We start from the raw sequence: 14,870 nt of genomic DNA, 5'->3' as shown, positions 1-14,870 counted from the left end.
TACTAAAATTATGGGAAAAAAGTTTTAATTTCTATTTTAAAATTATGGTTTTAGCTTAAGAAAACAATCTGCTTAATAAAATACAGCAAAAAAGTACAATAACTATCAAGCCGTACTTTGCCTCCAAAAAGATAATGCTAAAAGGTGACACATTAAAAAGTAAATGAACTACCGCGGAGCGGCTAGGCCTGTGAGCCATGGCCGCTGAGCCTGTGCGTCCGGAGCCTGTGCCCCGCAACAGGAGAGGCCACAGCAGTGAGAGGTCTGCGTACCGCAAAAAAAAATTAAAAAAAAAAAGTAAATGAACTAGTTAATTAAAAAGATAAACAGAAGTGTATATGGATATAAATAACAGCTGGTATCTGTAACTTACCCAACTTGGTCCCTGAAATAATTCAATGAAATAGGCATTATTATGCCTATATTTTGGATATGAAAACTGAAGCTTAGAGAGTTTAAATAATCAGACCAGCATGACACAGGTAGAAAGTACTTTAGCAAGAACTGAGCCCAGATGGGTATAATTCTAACATTTAATCCTAAGTACTAAATTAACTTCTTATATACCTAGTAACTAGGTCAATTATTAGGAAACACATATTCCTAATTGCTGGGATATTTTTCATATTTAACTCAGTCCTAAATTTCTAGTTTTAGGATTTAGATGAGTTTCTTAATGTCACCAGGTAAGTGACATTTTAAAACCAACCCTGGTAACTGTTAGGTTTTGCTTCATTTGCTTTGCTATTAAAAACAAGACAGGAACGCTGTCCATAATCTATTGATTACCTTCTCCAGGAGCTGACTGTTATCACTCACAGTGGAATAAAACCTGATGAATTCCTGTGTAAACGGATTAGCCCTGGATGAATCAATAGAGTAACTTCTAAGGCAACCATCTCTGCATTCCATTGTCAACTGTGACAAATTTTGTCTGAGTCCTTTATGGATGCTTCAAAAGACAGCAGCACTAGTGAATTTCTCTTAAACTTTTAAATGGCACTGACAGAAAGGAAATATCTTCTGTGTATGCCTGACTTTGTTTTCCTTCCCTCTTATTAGTTAACCCTAAAAGTACAAATATAAACAAATGTAATCCCCAATGCTGCATCTGAACCAGGAGAAATCTGGAATTAATTGCCAAGTATTTTGGTTCCTGTAGCAGCTGTTACAAGTGTTTGATTTGGCCAGGGAAGAGAAAAGACACTGCATACCAATTTCGTGAGCCACGGTGAAGGCTGCATGGAGACCATCATCTTCAATCACAGCACAGCTGCGTTCAGGAGAACATACGGTCCCAACGTCTGCCATTCCCAGGGTGTCACATGAGTGATGCCCACATAAATCCTGCCCAGGAGAAAGAAAGAAATCATTAAAATCAATTTACATCCAGAAGGAGCCACCTTGTAGAGCCACTTGCTCACTCCAAATGTCAACACTGGGATATGTTTATGGTATCACCTGCTCAGCTCTGGAAACCTTCCAAAGACAAACTAATAGCATTGACTCTTCTAAACTTCTCTGGGTCCCAGAAGCACAGAAGGGACTCAATTACGTTTTAAAAGATGTCATAAGATTGTGGCTTGTCCATTACAATAGCAGTCGCAGCCTTAACAAAGCTGTACTGTGTATATGCAGGCACATATGCCATGGATCACTTTCACATACAGTCACGCTTAGGAAAGCCTTAATATTCTGACCTAAATTCCGGCTAAATTTATCAGAAGCCAAGTCTAATAATTTGTTTTCCATCACAGGGGCAAATTGCAATCACCTATTTATGGCAGAATATAAATTTCCCAGTAATTTGGGTAAGAAACTAAATTTTAATCTGTAAGGGTAATTCCTCAAAAGATCATCTCTTAATTACCAAATTGAGTTGTAATTTCATAGGTTGTGTCTTCAGAAATGTATACACTCTTTCCCACAGTATTTAATGTAGTGTTTTTCAACCTGATCAATTCTCAGAAAATATATGTAATATACTGTATTTATATAAATGAGCATACATGTTCTCCTGGAGAGAAATTGCATAGCTTTTAAGAGATTCTCAAAGGGGAACATGATCACACCTCACTAATGGTTAATATGATCAAATTAGATGAAAGAGACATCAACAAGACAATTTTAAATTACGAAGCATATAGAGAAAATATAAGCCAAATTTTTTGACATGATAGATTTGTAATGATAAGCTTTCCATTAAGTGCTATTTGAGTATTAATGGACATTAGACTTTCTTGTATTTGACTCCTGTTTTCAATGAAAATTAATTGACAGTATATATATTTCTATCCAAAGCAAAAGCCATAAGTGAATAACTGCAGGAGAATTTTTAAAAAATATTAATTACTGTGAAAAATGACTATTTACTAGTTGAAATAAGTGTTCTCTCTGTTGCAGTTATTATCTTTGTGTCTCCAACTACCACAATGCCTGACTTATAATAGGAACTCAACAAACATTTGCTTAATTGAGGTGAATTCTGACATATAGTCAGATGCAATGTAGACCTCACATAATTTTATTTTTTACTTTTTTTTTTTGATGACATGGAGCTAATATTTTTATTCTCCCAGGACAAAGAGAAGAGATGGTTATCCTATACAGATTTTTGCCTTACTGAACATTGTCACATACCTTTAATATGCTGTATGCTAGCAAGACCTCAACAGACTGCAGGAAGCCAGCACGAGATATTACTACTACATAACTAACGCCGCCTAGTCAATGTCAACACTCTTCTAACTTTTCTCTGCATAAAAAGCTGCATAAAAGTCCAGTTAAGGTGAATAATATTTAAAAGGTATATCCTACGATCTCCCTAGTACATTTTCAGGTCCTTATTGTGTTCCGTATATTATGAGATCCCAGCTGTGATGAATTGCACTGTGGCCGCCATATTATTATAGCTGCAGACAATAGAAATCTCAGCCAAGTAGCCTCGGTGAATCCAGTCCCCAAACCAACAATAGCCTCCCAATGTCTCCTGGGCATCCTCATATGTCATCCATGGGATCTCAAATTACAGCTGTTGAGAACAAATTAGTAGTTTTTAAAATTGAAATTGGAACACACTTTTGCATAACAATCAGTCTTTGAGATAATTATATAGTACAATACATGTTTTAATCCATTTTCCCCCCAGTCATTTTAGTAGCTTTAAGACCAAAGGCCCAGGTCATGGTTTAAGTGAACTACTGGACACTGTGGGTTATTTCTGCACATGCATATTTTTTTAAACCGTGTTTTATGTTTATCTTCACAATTTGGGGTTCAAATAACAAAACCAAAGAATTGTTTCCCCTTCTTACTCCTTACTTCATTAATAAGCTCAGATGAACAGCCACAGCTAATGGAAATGGCCCTCTTGTTCTGAATAGAGTTTAATGTGGATTCTTATTCTCTCTCTGTTTACTGCTAATCAATTGCTCATTAGAGCCCATCAAACCTCCTTGTCATCCTTGAATTGCATTAAATGCATTTGGCCCTTTGCCACGGAAATTTGTACATGTGACAAAATAATGAACAGAAGCAGTTATTTTTTTAATCACACTGATTAAACCCTTGACTGCATAGCCACAGACTATATTTCTGTAACTGTAATTATGTAAACTGGCAATCTTTCCACTTCACTCATGCAATTTCAAACCGTTGCAGCTCAGTTATGGTTTCTTCCTCAAGTTATACAACGAATGCCTGTATTTCTTTGGGAGGCAATGTTCACTCCATTGCATTAAAACTCAACTTGTGCATCAAATTATTAAGAATACAGCACATCACATTCATGTCTATTTTCTGATGGTGATTTATAACAACATTTACAGGTGCAAACCTTATTTGAAATTTATAGAAAAAATTTTTTTTTAATTCAGAGAAAGAGTAAAGACACCATTGGGACAATAGCATTTATCTATCTGTCTGTCTGTCTGTCTCTCCGTCTGTCCACCCATCCATCTATCTTCCAAATCTGGAAGCAGGGGATACTAAAGAAATGTAAATCATATACAGTAGCCACATAAGAGGCAAACAAAATAAAAGTGCTCTCAAGAATTCTTCTGCTTAGTCAGTGTAAATCTGAAGAGAAGTTATATCTCTGCTATGTTAAAGATGGCTCTTTTTATGCAGGATTGATATCTTATCATGATATTGATATCGTGTAGACAACAATGCAATGGAAGATTTAATAAAATGTAAGGGTTGCAAGAGCATGCAGAGATTTAACTGGTGGGTTTGTGGTGTGGTCCTGGCCAGAAGCCAGGACTGGGACATTGTACCTAAAATAGAGCCGAGATAGTCAGCAAGCCCAACGAAGACTTGACAGGGTGGTCACTGACATGGTGACTAAGGGTGGTCATTTAGAGGATCATGAATATGGCCGTATCTGTGACTTATCGTGAAGTTTAGGAGGACTCACAGTACATCAGACCTATTCTTGTGGATGGAGTGGGGTTGGGGAGGGAGCCAGCAAAGTCTGCTACCTTGAGAAGCAGGTGCCCAGAAGCTAATACAACTTGGAAAATCCCAGTGGTCGGTACTGGGTGGGGAAAATGAACTAAGCCGATGTGAGTGTGCAAAGTGGAAGGCATAACAGGAGACGCAGGATTTCTAGTCTTGATGGGAGATTGGTCTCTCAGGTAGCATAAATGCGCTGAGGGAAGGAAGGAAACGTGAAGGCTGATAAGAGCAGATATCATCACAGCTGTGGTAACGGCAGCCAAAATGAAGGCAGGGTACCTTGTATGGGGGAATCTGGAGTTAAATAGCAGCATCTTCTATTTCTGCAGATATTACCCCCTGGTAAGGACAAGCTCAGAGCTCTAGGGAAGGGCAGAGAAGAGGGTTTAACTAGCCTCAGGTATCTACCTATCCGTCTACCAGATTCCTAGTGAAGAGGGATTTAGGGCTACCTAAACAGCAGCCCCCAATAGCAGAGATCTTGATTTGGACCTCAGCAGAAACTACATTAATAGGGTCTGTTAGGCCAACCATGACAATGACCCATGTTCTGCAGTCTCTGTCCATGCTTCTGGATACAACTAGGTAACACAAAAAACATGGAGCTCTGCTGGATTAGGGACCAAGGGATCCAGGTACACTTATTCCTAAAACAATTATTGTGTGTACACAACCTGCCAGACACTGTGTGAAGTGCTGACAGTGTGGTGAATAAATACAATAAGATCTGATCCTGACCCTTAAGAAATGTCATGATCTAGTGAGCAAAACAAGACATGTCAAGAAGGAAGCAGATTGAACAGGTTGCTGAGGGAGTTCAGAAGAGGAATTGCCAAGCTCTCCTTGGGGGAATCAATAAAGGTGTTTCAAAGGAGCTCAATGGATCTTGAGGGATGAAAAGGAGTCTGACAGTGTTAGAGGAAGGGTATTCAAAAAAGGAAAGACTCGTGAATATATCAGGGGTGGGAAAAGGCAGGGTCTGTTTTGGAAATGACAACATGTTTCTTGTGGCTGGAGTACAGGATAGACCTGGTGGAGGATGAACAGGGGAAGCTGGAAAGGTAGCCTGGGCCCGGAGTTCCAAGATAGGGAACTTATCCTGGTAAATATGAGATAAGAAGAAGAGAAAGGAAAGATGGAGCACATTGGAGATTGAGGGGAATAGATGCTCAGAAGAGTCGTCGTTCTGGAGAATGGAGATGGAAGCTGATAAGAGATAGTGATGCTTTAAATTCAACTCTATTAATTAGATTCATTGCGTGAATTATTTATATGCTTTGAGGCTACTTTCCTTCATCAATAGCATTAGGAACTTGGACCAGGTGGTTTATGGGTTTGTTCCAGCTACACACATGTTGAGATTAAGGGAAAACACTTCAATTAATAGATGGAGAAATTAAAGCTCAGGGGTCATTAGTGTCCAAAATCAGAAGCTTGAGACTGGTGGAGCTGCAATTCAAACCTATATCTAAACACTCCAATTCCTGAACTTACTTCACCAAGGTGCAGTTAAATCATCACCTGTGTTTCCCCCGACATTACTCTTATCTTTCACATTCATAATCTCTACTTGGTCAAGCAAATTCCTTGGTTGTAACAAATAACACAGTCTTTCTCTCTGTGGTATATCTGGTGGAACTCAATAATCTAGAGGCACAGAAAAATACAAAATGCACTGAGAAAGGAATTCCAGAAAGCAAGAAACTGGAAGTGATGGGTAAGAAACCTGGTGACATCATTAACTTGCCTGTCTCTCATCTGCCGCATCAGATCAGTCACTGTAAGTCACTGACTCCATCTACCAAATGCCTCATGTAGATGTCCTCTCTTTCTTGTTCCTTCCATTGTTCCTTCCTGCCTGGACTATCACCTAAGGCTTCTAAATGGTCCTTTCGTCTCCTGTGACTTCCCTACTTATATGCTGCAGTCAATTACATTTTAGAACCCAGATCTTATAGGATTCCTCCATTCCTGCAAAACTTAAAAGGCATGCCAACCTCAGCCCGGCATTTAAAACCTTGCACAATGCAACCCAGGCTTCCTTGCCAGCTTTAACTGCACCTTTATGATCCATTTTGTCCACTATTTCCTGCATATCTCCCCAACTTTTTGGCCCAAACTTTAGCCCCAATATTCCTCCTGCTAGAAGGGATTAATTTACTCAAATCCACTTCTTTTTAACACTTATTGACTCGACTCCTGCCTCTCTATTTCTAATGCCACTGCTTTAGTTTAGACCATCTTGAGTCTCTCCTTGAAGATTACCGAAATAGTCTGTAAAGGCTCCCGCAGGCTCTAGCCCAACTACTTAGGCCAGAAGGCTCATTCAAGAACACCCCTCTGATCACTGCTGCTTTCCTTCTGATGCTCTTTCCGTAGACTCCCACTGAATTTAATTTACAATTTAAACTCTTTATGCTACCGACTGAATCGTGTTCCCTGCCACTGTCTAAATTCATGTATTGAAGCCTTAATCCCCAACGTGACTATATTTGGAGATTGGGTCTATCAGGAGGTAATTAAGGTAAAATTAAATCATAAGGTTGGGGCCCTGATCTAATAGGATCAGTGTCCTTTTAAGAAGAGATGCCAGAAAACTCTCTCTTACCCCTGCCCCCTCAAACACACCATGTAAGCACAAAGTGAGATGGTAACAGTCTACAAGCCAGGAAGAGAGTTCTCACCAGAAAGCAAATAGACTGAAACCTAGATCTTGAACTTCCCAGCCTCCAGAATTGAGAAAGTAAGTTTCTGTTGTCTATGGAGTTTTGCGATGGTAGCCCAAGAAGACTAATACACATGGAATAGAATTTCTTCTATAAGCTGGTTGTTATCATCTTCTCTAGACTAATCTATCACCTTTCCACTCTCATACCATCTGTCCTATCATACCTAAACCCCTATATTTCCCAGAATTACCATGCTGCCTCTGGGCCACTGCACTATTAGTTTGGTGTGTCTGCAATGCCTATTTCCTCCTTATAGATCTGGTTAATTCTCCTCTTTCTTCCAAATTGAACTCAGATGGGTTAGGCTACCTTCTAATGTACTTCCATGACATTTAATGACCACATTTATTACAAAAGTCATCACACTGTATAACAATTATTCATTTCCTTGTCTGTTTCCTAGAATAGGTTCTTCGGAAAGGGGCTACTTTTCAAACCTCTTCATCCCTCTTTGCCTATTAGAAACATATTGAATGTTTGAAAAAATTTGCTGTAATCTTTTTATTTTAGAGACTACTAGACAGGACGAACTTCCCTCTCAGCCACCTGTCAGCTGTTACTCTGAGAAGTTTATCTCTGTTTCTCTTTGTATGAATGTCCTTATCTGTCAACTTATGATAATGTCACTATGGTTGTAGACTGTTGAAAGGATTAATTATAAAATGGTTTATGACTATGGATAGCATCTTATGAAATGCTCAATAAAAGGTGGTTGAATCCAAATCAAATCTGTCCATCCTTCGAGGATCAATTCAATTCTACATTTACAATGAAGCCTGTATAAAGATATAGAGGCAGAATTGATTCTTCCTTCCTTTTTCCTTTCTAAGCCTTTGTTTATAGCTTAGTTACAGCATTTATTAGAGTTTTCCTAACATTAGCTGATTTATGCATATATCTGCTTCCTCTCCCCTTGTGATAAGCTGGGCTGGGCAGGGACCAGGTATTTTCCATCTTGCTGCTTTCAGCTCCCTAAATGAGTGTCTCACACTTAGGAGATGCCCAGAGGCAGGTGCTGAAAGTGAGGAAGACAATATGTCCTATGTGCTGTGGTTTACTGTCTCTCATATAATAGACTTCAGATTTTACGTAATATTCTTCACAATTAATTTAGATATAATTTACTTACAACATTGTATTAGTTTCAGGTGTAAAACATAATGATTCAATATATGTGTATATCACAACCTGATCACCACAGTAAGTCTAGTTAACATCCATCACACACATAGTTACAATTTTTTTTCTGGTGATGCAAATTTTTAAGACCTACTCTCAGCAATTTTCAATTCACAATTTATTATGATTATTATTATTTTTTTTTTTGCGGTACACGGGCCTCTCACTGCTGTGGCCTCTCCCGTTGCGGAGCACAGGCTCCAGACGCGCAGGCCCAGCGGCCATGGCTCACGGGCTCAGCCTCTCCGCGGCATGTGGGATCTTCCCGGACCAGGGCACGATTCTGTGTCCCCTGCATCGGCAGGTGGATCCTCAACCACTGTGCCACCAGGGAAGCCCCACAATTTATTTTTAAAATGTCAACTTGAGCTGCTGAATCTGCTCCCAGTCTTCGCATTTCTTAGACATTTAGCCTTCTATTGGTTAGAATTGACCTATCAGCTATGATTCCTTGATAAGGGCTTGCTTTTGAATTTAAATGGGATTTGAACTCAAATATGTGATTGAAAGAGTCGATCCAGTCTACAAGCAAATAAGAAAAAGCAGCACATCCGTTTCCTTCTTCCAAGCTTCCAGTCTTCCTCTAGGGCCCCCTATTGTCATAACCTTGCAAGGAGCCAGCTGTTAATTCTGGGTGGAGTCCCCACCACAGCATTATAAGGCAGAATGCAGGTTAGGAGTTTGGGATTGACATGTACACACTGCTATATTTAAAATACATAACCAATAGGGACCTGCTGTACAGCACAGGGAACTCTGTTCAGTACTCTGTAATGGCCTAAGTGGGAAAAGAATTTGAAAAACAATAGATACATGTATACGTATAACTGAATCACTTTGCTATACACCTGAAACTAACACAACATTGTTAATCAACTATGCTCCAATATAAAATAAAATAAAAAAGGCAGAATACAGAAGTGAGGTGTTAGCTGACACACAATTGCCTGTTAACTGGCACACTGATGATTAATGAAAATGAATGAACCTTTTCTATTATATAGTCTCGTAGCTGGTTCAGTTTCAATCCAATGCTTTCAAGCCATGAAAAAGTAAAGCTTTCATTAAGCTTTGTTGTGCAGGGGTGAGGGAATGTTAAACAGACGAGGTCGGGCATGTTCAAGGTGGTATGGTCATAGACAGGGAATGTTAAACAATTTCCCACTTTTTTTCTCAAGCAGGTAGGTGTTTTGTTTCTAAAGGAGAGTGCATCATCTCCAAAATGGATTTAGGAGTGTGCCTTTAAGGAAACTATCTTAAAAGAAAAGAGGAAGCCAGGAACCAGAAAAGGATTCTGGAAAGCAAACATAAATCCTGGGGAGATCAGATTTCTACTGTTTGATGGTAGAAGTGGTATGAATTCCAGCGTAAGTGCCACTCTGGAATGAAAATGGCTCCTCTTGCAAAAAAGTGACCGGTGCTATATTTCCCTAATTAGGACAGCGCCTTGTGCTGGGGTACAGTCCTGACAGTGAAGCCTGTTAGTTTGATAAATGAATTACTAGCACTATTCTGCTGATTCCTAGACATAACGCTCAAGGTGCCCTCGGCTAGTCAACATGGGTGGAAAACATATCCTCACACATTTGCTTCATGCCTGAAAAACAAGCAATTTAGGAGAAGACATCTGGATACAGAATTTGAACAGTGCTCAGAGCCCATCAAAACATGGATTTCATGGCTTGGCGTCTGGCTGCTAAGCAACGTACCTCTTACATTCAAAACAGAGATGTAAAAGTAGATCCTGGTGCCAACTCCGGGTATTTCTCATTGAAAAAAAAATAGCCATGAAAGTTTTTCTTTAAGTCCCAGATATCTGATTTCCATGAAACTGAAGATCTCAGATCATTTCTCCTCTAGCTCTCTTGGTTTCCACATTCTGAAGTATTAGGCGGAGATTAACATTATATTTTAAAGTACTCTCAAATTAATGCTACACGAGTCTTGTAATATTTTCCTCAGCCCCCTAATTAATTGCGCTTTTAAAATTAGGTGCATACATTCATAATAATATGCTCTTCAAATATTTGGTTCTCATCAAGTTAGATGTATATACCAGAGGGCCAACCACAAACTAAATGAGATTTACTTTACTAAAAGTATGCTTCTGCTTGGCAAGGAGGCCAGGGAGGGCCCATGTAAAATATTTTCCATGTGTAGACTAGTTTGAAAAATGAATGTTCTTATAATACTTATTAAAATTAAGATAGATGTTAACTTATTTCCCCCTTGCTTTATCTATTTAAAGGAACTGATACATTTCAAAGCTTGGAAAATAGGAATCGTTAACTACCCAAACAAAAAACAAATCCAGAAAAAGCAACAGACAGATCATTTTGAATCACTGACTAGTTTTCCTTTTTTTTCTAAGAAGCAATTAGGAAAATTATGGGGCAGGAAATAGGGAGTATTGGGGTCTTCTATTAATGTTTATGGAATGTGCATTTTTATTCCAAAATGAAAGTGAACCATGAAAATGTTCAAAGTGAACACTTTGCAGTAGTATGCCTACAAAAGTATTTTTTCTTCAGTCTTTAGAGAACTTCCTTCCATAAACTCTCTGAAGCCTCCTTCTTGGCAGCCCCTAGTGATGTAGCAAAGCAAGAAATCCAGACATGGAAAGTTGTGAACCAAAAAAAGAAAGAAAGAAAAAAAAAAGACTTGGAAACCAAATAAAAAAGGGATAGTTTTACAGGAGAACTTCACTTCATATGGAAGGCTACACAAATGAATGTTCTTCCGTTTTAAAGATTAATGTTGTGCAGAAAAATTAAAGGATGGTTTCCAGGAGATCACTTCATGAAGAGAAAGGTTTTCCATTGTGCAAAGCACTGTGCGTTGCCCACTTCTCCCTAAACTGTTGCCCTCCGGCATCTTTATTTACATGTGGTTTACATCTGTGTCCACCCTGTGAACCACAAGTGTTTCTCCACTCCAAATTTATCAACACTTTTCCTTCATACCAGAGGTGCCTTAGTAAAAATAGGAGAATTAGGTGGTGGAGCTATGTGATTCTGAAACCTCCTGCAAGCCATCATTGAACTTCCTGTCCTAGTTCTGGTTGCTCCCTTTGCACCATGATTTTGCATAATATTTCAAAGCTTCTAATCCTTCTCTCTATCCTGGATGGATCTCAAACACTTAAAGAATGAGCTTTCAAAGTCCATTCTTACCAGGCATGTGAAAGCATGACTCAAAACCGCCAATCAGTACAGCTGTGAAAACTGAGGCTCAAAGCTCTGAGCAAAACAAGCTCAAAACCAGTCCAGACTCTGTATCTGAATGTCACACTTTTGTGGCGGTCTACATAGATATTGTGTTCCTCCCAGAACCTCTGGGCCTATAAAGATCAGTATTTTTTCCCTTCCTGTAACCCCCTTCCTTAAAAGAGGGAAATCCTGGGAAAACATTCCTTCATGTCTTGACTCTTTGCCCAGATCTTTCCGCACTGGGGCTTCAGAAACATTCATCCAAAACCCAACATGCAAGCTGGATGTGACCCTTGACTGGCAGCTGTGGAGGACGGAGCAGTTCTTGCCATGCATTGGAGGACTAGGCAAAGGAGTTGCTAAGGAACCTCACAAGATTGGGTTTCTATATCCTCCTGGCCATCCCCAATCCCTTCCATCCAAGGAAGCAAGATTCCACCAAGCTGGGTATGTAAGAACTCCATTAGGAAGCCAGACTGGAAAACAAGTCCTTCCTTTGGAAAGCCTTCCCTTGACTTATGTCTTGAAAGGGGTTCAAGTAAGAAGGTATGGACATTTACAAAGGAAGATTGTGGGTAAAAGTGACTACAGTGAATGAATCATCAGCCCTTGCCATTAGGTTAGACAAAGTTATATCTTTGGGTTCATTGGAAAGTAGATGATCCCTGATTCCAAAGACAAACTTGCTTTCCCCCTTTTCTCATTTAACGACGCACATTTCCCCAAGCATTCTAGCTCCATTTTACCATATTTACGCATCTATGACTGCGTATCTCAGACTGGAGACATCCTGCCTGTTGGACTGATTGTGTGAGCAGGTCTTGGTCATTTAAGGCTTGAATTGCTCCGGCTCTATCCTGAATACGGGAGCAGATCTGGAGGCTGGCTGGGTTTCCTGCAAGAAGCAGGGAAGCAAACCCATGGGGGCAGGCGGTTTGTGGGAGAAACAAGGCTGTCAACAAGGCTGTCCTGTTGACCTACCTCCGTACTCCGGGGCTTGAACCACTCCCCCAGGCGGGACCTACCTCCCGAGTAAACAGGATGGCAGCGTCGTAGTGTTCCTCGTGGTCAGCCCCCAGCTGGTTGTGCTGGTGCTGCCATTTGCAAAAGTTCTTGAGCGTGGCGGCCGCGTTTTTGCTCACTTCCAGGCTCTTGTCTTTGTCGCCCAGCACCACCACCTTCACCACGACCAGGCGGATGTGGTTCTCGATGCTGGCGTGACTGTACAGCTTGTTGGCGATGGAGGCCAGGGTCAGGAGGTAATGCTGCAGGCCCTGGCCATACATCCGCGCCATGGACGCGTCGGCCACCAGGAGCAGCTCCACCTGGCGGGCCCGGGAGACGGAGCGGCGCCGCCGCCGCCGCCACCACGTCTGTGGTCTCTGACCCCCATCGGACGAGGGAGTTGACTGGTCCGGGAGCTGCAGGGCCAGCGCCCAGCGTCGGTCCGGGCTGCTGTGCGCCGGGGGGCGCTCACGGGGCCCTGGCGGGGACGTGGGGGTCTCGCAGCTGGTGCGAGGCGGCAGGGCCTCAAAGCTGAAGCCCTCGCGGGTGTAGACGTGCAGGATCCGCGCGGACCCGTCCCCGTACACGCGCCTGGCCTCCGCCTCCGCCCAGGGCGCGCGCAGCAGCGGCTTCAGGGTGTAGCGCGCGTGCTTGACCGCGAAGAAGCCGTCGAGACCACCGCAGAGGTCAAAGACAGCCAGAGAGCGGGGGCTGCCGTCCACCGTGCCCCGGTAGAAGCAGTGGCCCCGGTGGCGCCGGGTCGCGTTCTGCCCGCCTCCTGCGGGCACAAAGCCAGCGGCGCCCACCGAACCATCCCGCTCTAGGTCCAGGAGGAACCTCCGGCCGCCCGCGTAGATCAGGTAGCCCACCTTGCCGCCGCCCGAGTAGAGCTGGTCGATGTTCTGCACAAGCCCGCGGCTCCTGCGCTGCGGCGCCAGGGGGTGAGGGTGGCCGGGAGGCTCGGCCGGCTCCTGCGCCTCCTCCCCCTGCCGCCGGCTGGGCTGGGCGGCCGCCGCAGCAGCCCGAGGCTGCCCGGCTTTATCCTGGGCAGGTGCCGCGGCGGGGCCGGCCGCGACCGGGGGCAGGCGGAGCGCGCACAGCAGCAGGGACGCCCACCCGAGCAGCATAGTGCGCTGCCCGCGGGGAGGGGCTGCGCGACGGGGACTTTATGGGGGTTTGTTATTCGCTCTGGAAGTTACCGGGGCGGGAGGTGGGGACACACATACACTTGCTTGCAAGGTTGAGTCAAGTGTCGGAGGGAGGGGGACCCGGCAGCAGCGCCAGCCTGTCCCGGCCGCGATGCCAGCGTGCGAACTTTTCTTTGTTGGTTTGGAAAATGTTTGGATTCGTGCTCCCGAAAGAGGATAAAAAAAAGAATAAATGAAAAAAAAAAAGGAAAGAAAAGAAAAAGAAGCCGGGTTGTGGAGAAAAGGGGAAAAACCCCAATCCAACTCCAGCCAGGATTGGAGCACCGAGAAAAGTAAGGAAGGTGCCGCGCACCAGGCGGGCAACTGGTGCGTGCTGCCTCCAGCCCCCTTGCTGCTCGGGACCCGCCGGCAGCAGGGGTTCCAAGCTCCGGAGCCCGCTTCCTTTCTTATTTTGTGGGTTTCCTTGACTCTACTGGAACCGGGAGGAAGGGAAGAAAGAGAAGAAAAAAAGCCATAAAAATTAAAACAGAAATGCAAGGGGCGGCCTGCGGCGAGCCAGCGAAGCTGCGCGTCCGTGTCCCTTCTGATGCAGTGTCTTCCTGCCCGCCGTCATCCCCAGTCGGCCGCTGCGAGCGCGGAGAGCAGCGCGAGCGCTGTGAAGATGCGAGGAGGTGGAACAATGAATTTATAGCGGCATGCCATCCTGCAATGGCAATTTCAGCAATTCGTCACTGCAAGCTGCCTCTTAAAGGGAGAGCTTCCCCCACCACTCCCACCCTTCCTGGTCCGCGCCTAATCAGATGGGGGAGGGCGGGCCTGGGGGGTGATCGAGGAAAGGGCGACAGCGGAGGAGGAAGGGACCTGGTGAGGTGGAAGGAGGGTGGGGGAGGGAGCAAGGGCGAGGGGGAGAAAAGTATTTGAGTAAGAAAAACAGAAGATTTCTTTGGCCTCATTTAAAGCCACAGCGGCTGGGGTTTGTCTGATATTTCACAACCAATCGGGGTTGGCTAACCTCGGCTTACCTCATCTCCTGACGGGGTGTTTTGGTATGTTTTTAAAGTTACTGAGACGTTTCAAGTCTCTCTCTGCCCCCTTTTCTCCTGCTTTTCTTTCCCTCGGTAGGAAGTTCCTGCAGCACGTTT

General features: G+C 43.2%; 1 protein-coding gene across 1 annotated transcript in view; it reads right to left on the bottom strand.

The window, feature by feature from the left end:
- Positions 1–14,657, bottom strand: part of ADAMTS5 (ADAM metallopeptidase with thrombospondin type 1 motif 5) — a 44,477-nt gene extending 29,820 nt beyond the window's left edge. The window contains exons 1-2 of the mRNA XM_029215304.1: positions 12,601–14,657; positions 1,215–1,347 (exon numbers count right to left, since the gene is read on the bottom strand). Coding sequence (XP_029071137.1) covers positions 1,215–1,347; positions 12,601–13,707 — 1,240 coding nt within the window. The 5' untranslated portion in view covers positions 13,708–14,657. The remainder of the gene's footprint in view (positions 1–1,214; positions 1,348–12,600) is intronic.
- Positions 14,658–14,870: the final 213 nt, after the last annotated feature.

Source organism: Monodon monoceros, unplaced genomic scaffold (assembly GCF_005190385.1).
Source record: "Monodon monoceros isolate NGI ecotype Baffin Bay Population unplaced genomic scaffold, NGI_Narwhal_1 Super_Scaffold_11, whole genome shotgun sequence".
In the NCBI taxonomy this organism is placed as follows: Eukaryota; Metazoa; Chordata; class Mammalia; order Artiodactyla; family Monodontidae; genus Monodon; species Monodon monoceros.
The sequence above is the reverse complement of the archived record's forward strand: the minus strand, read 5'-3'. Positions and strand labels throughout refer to the sequence as shown.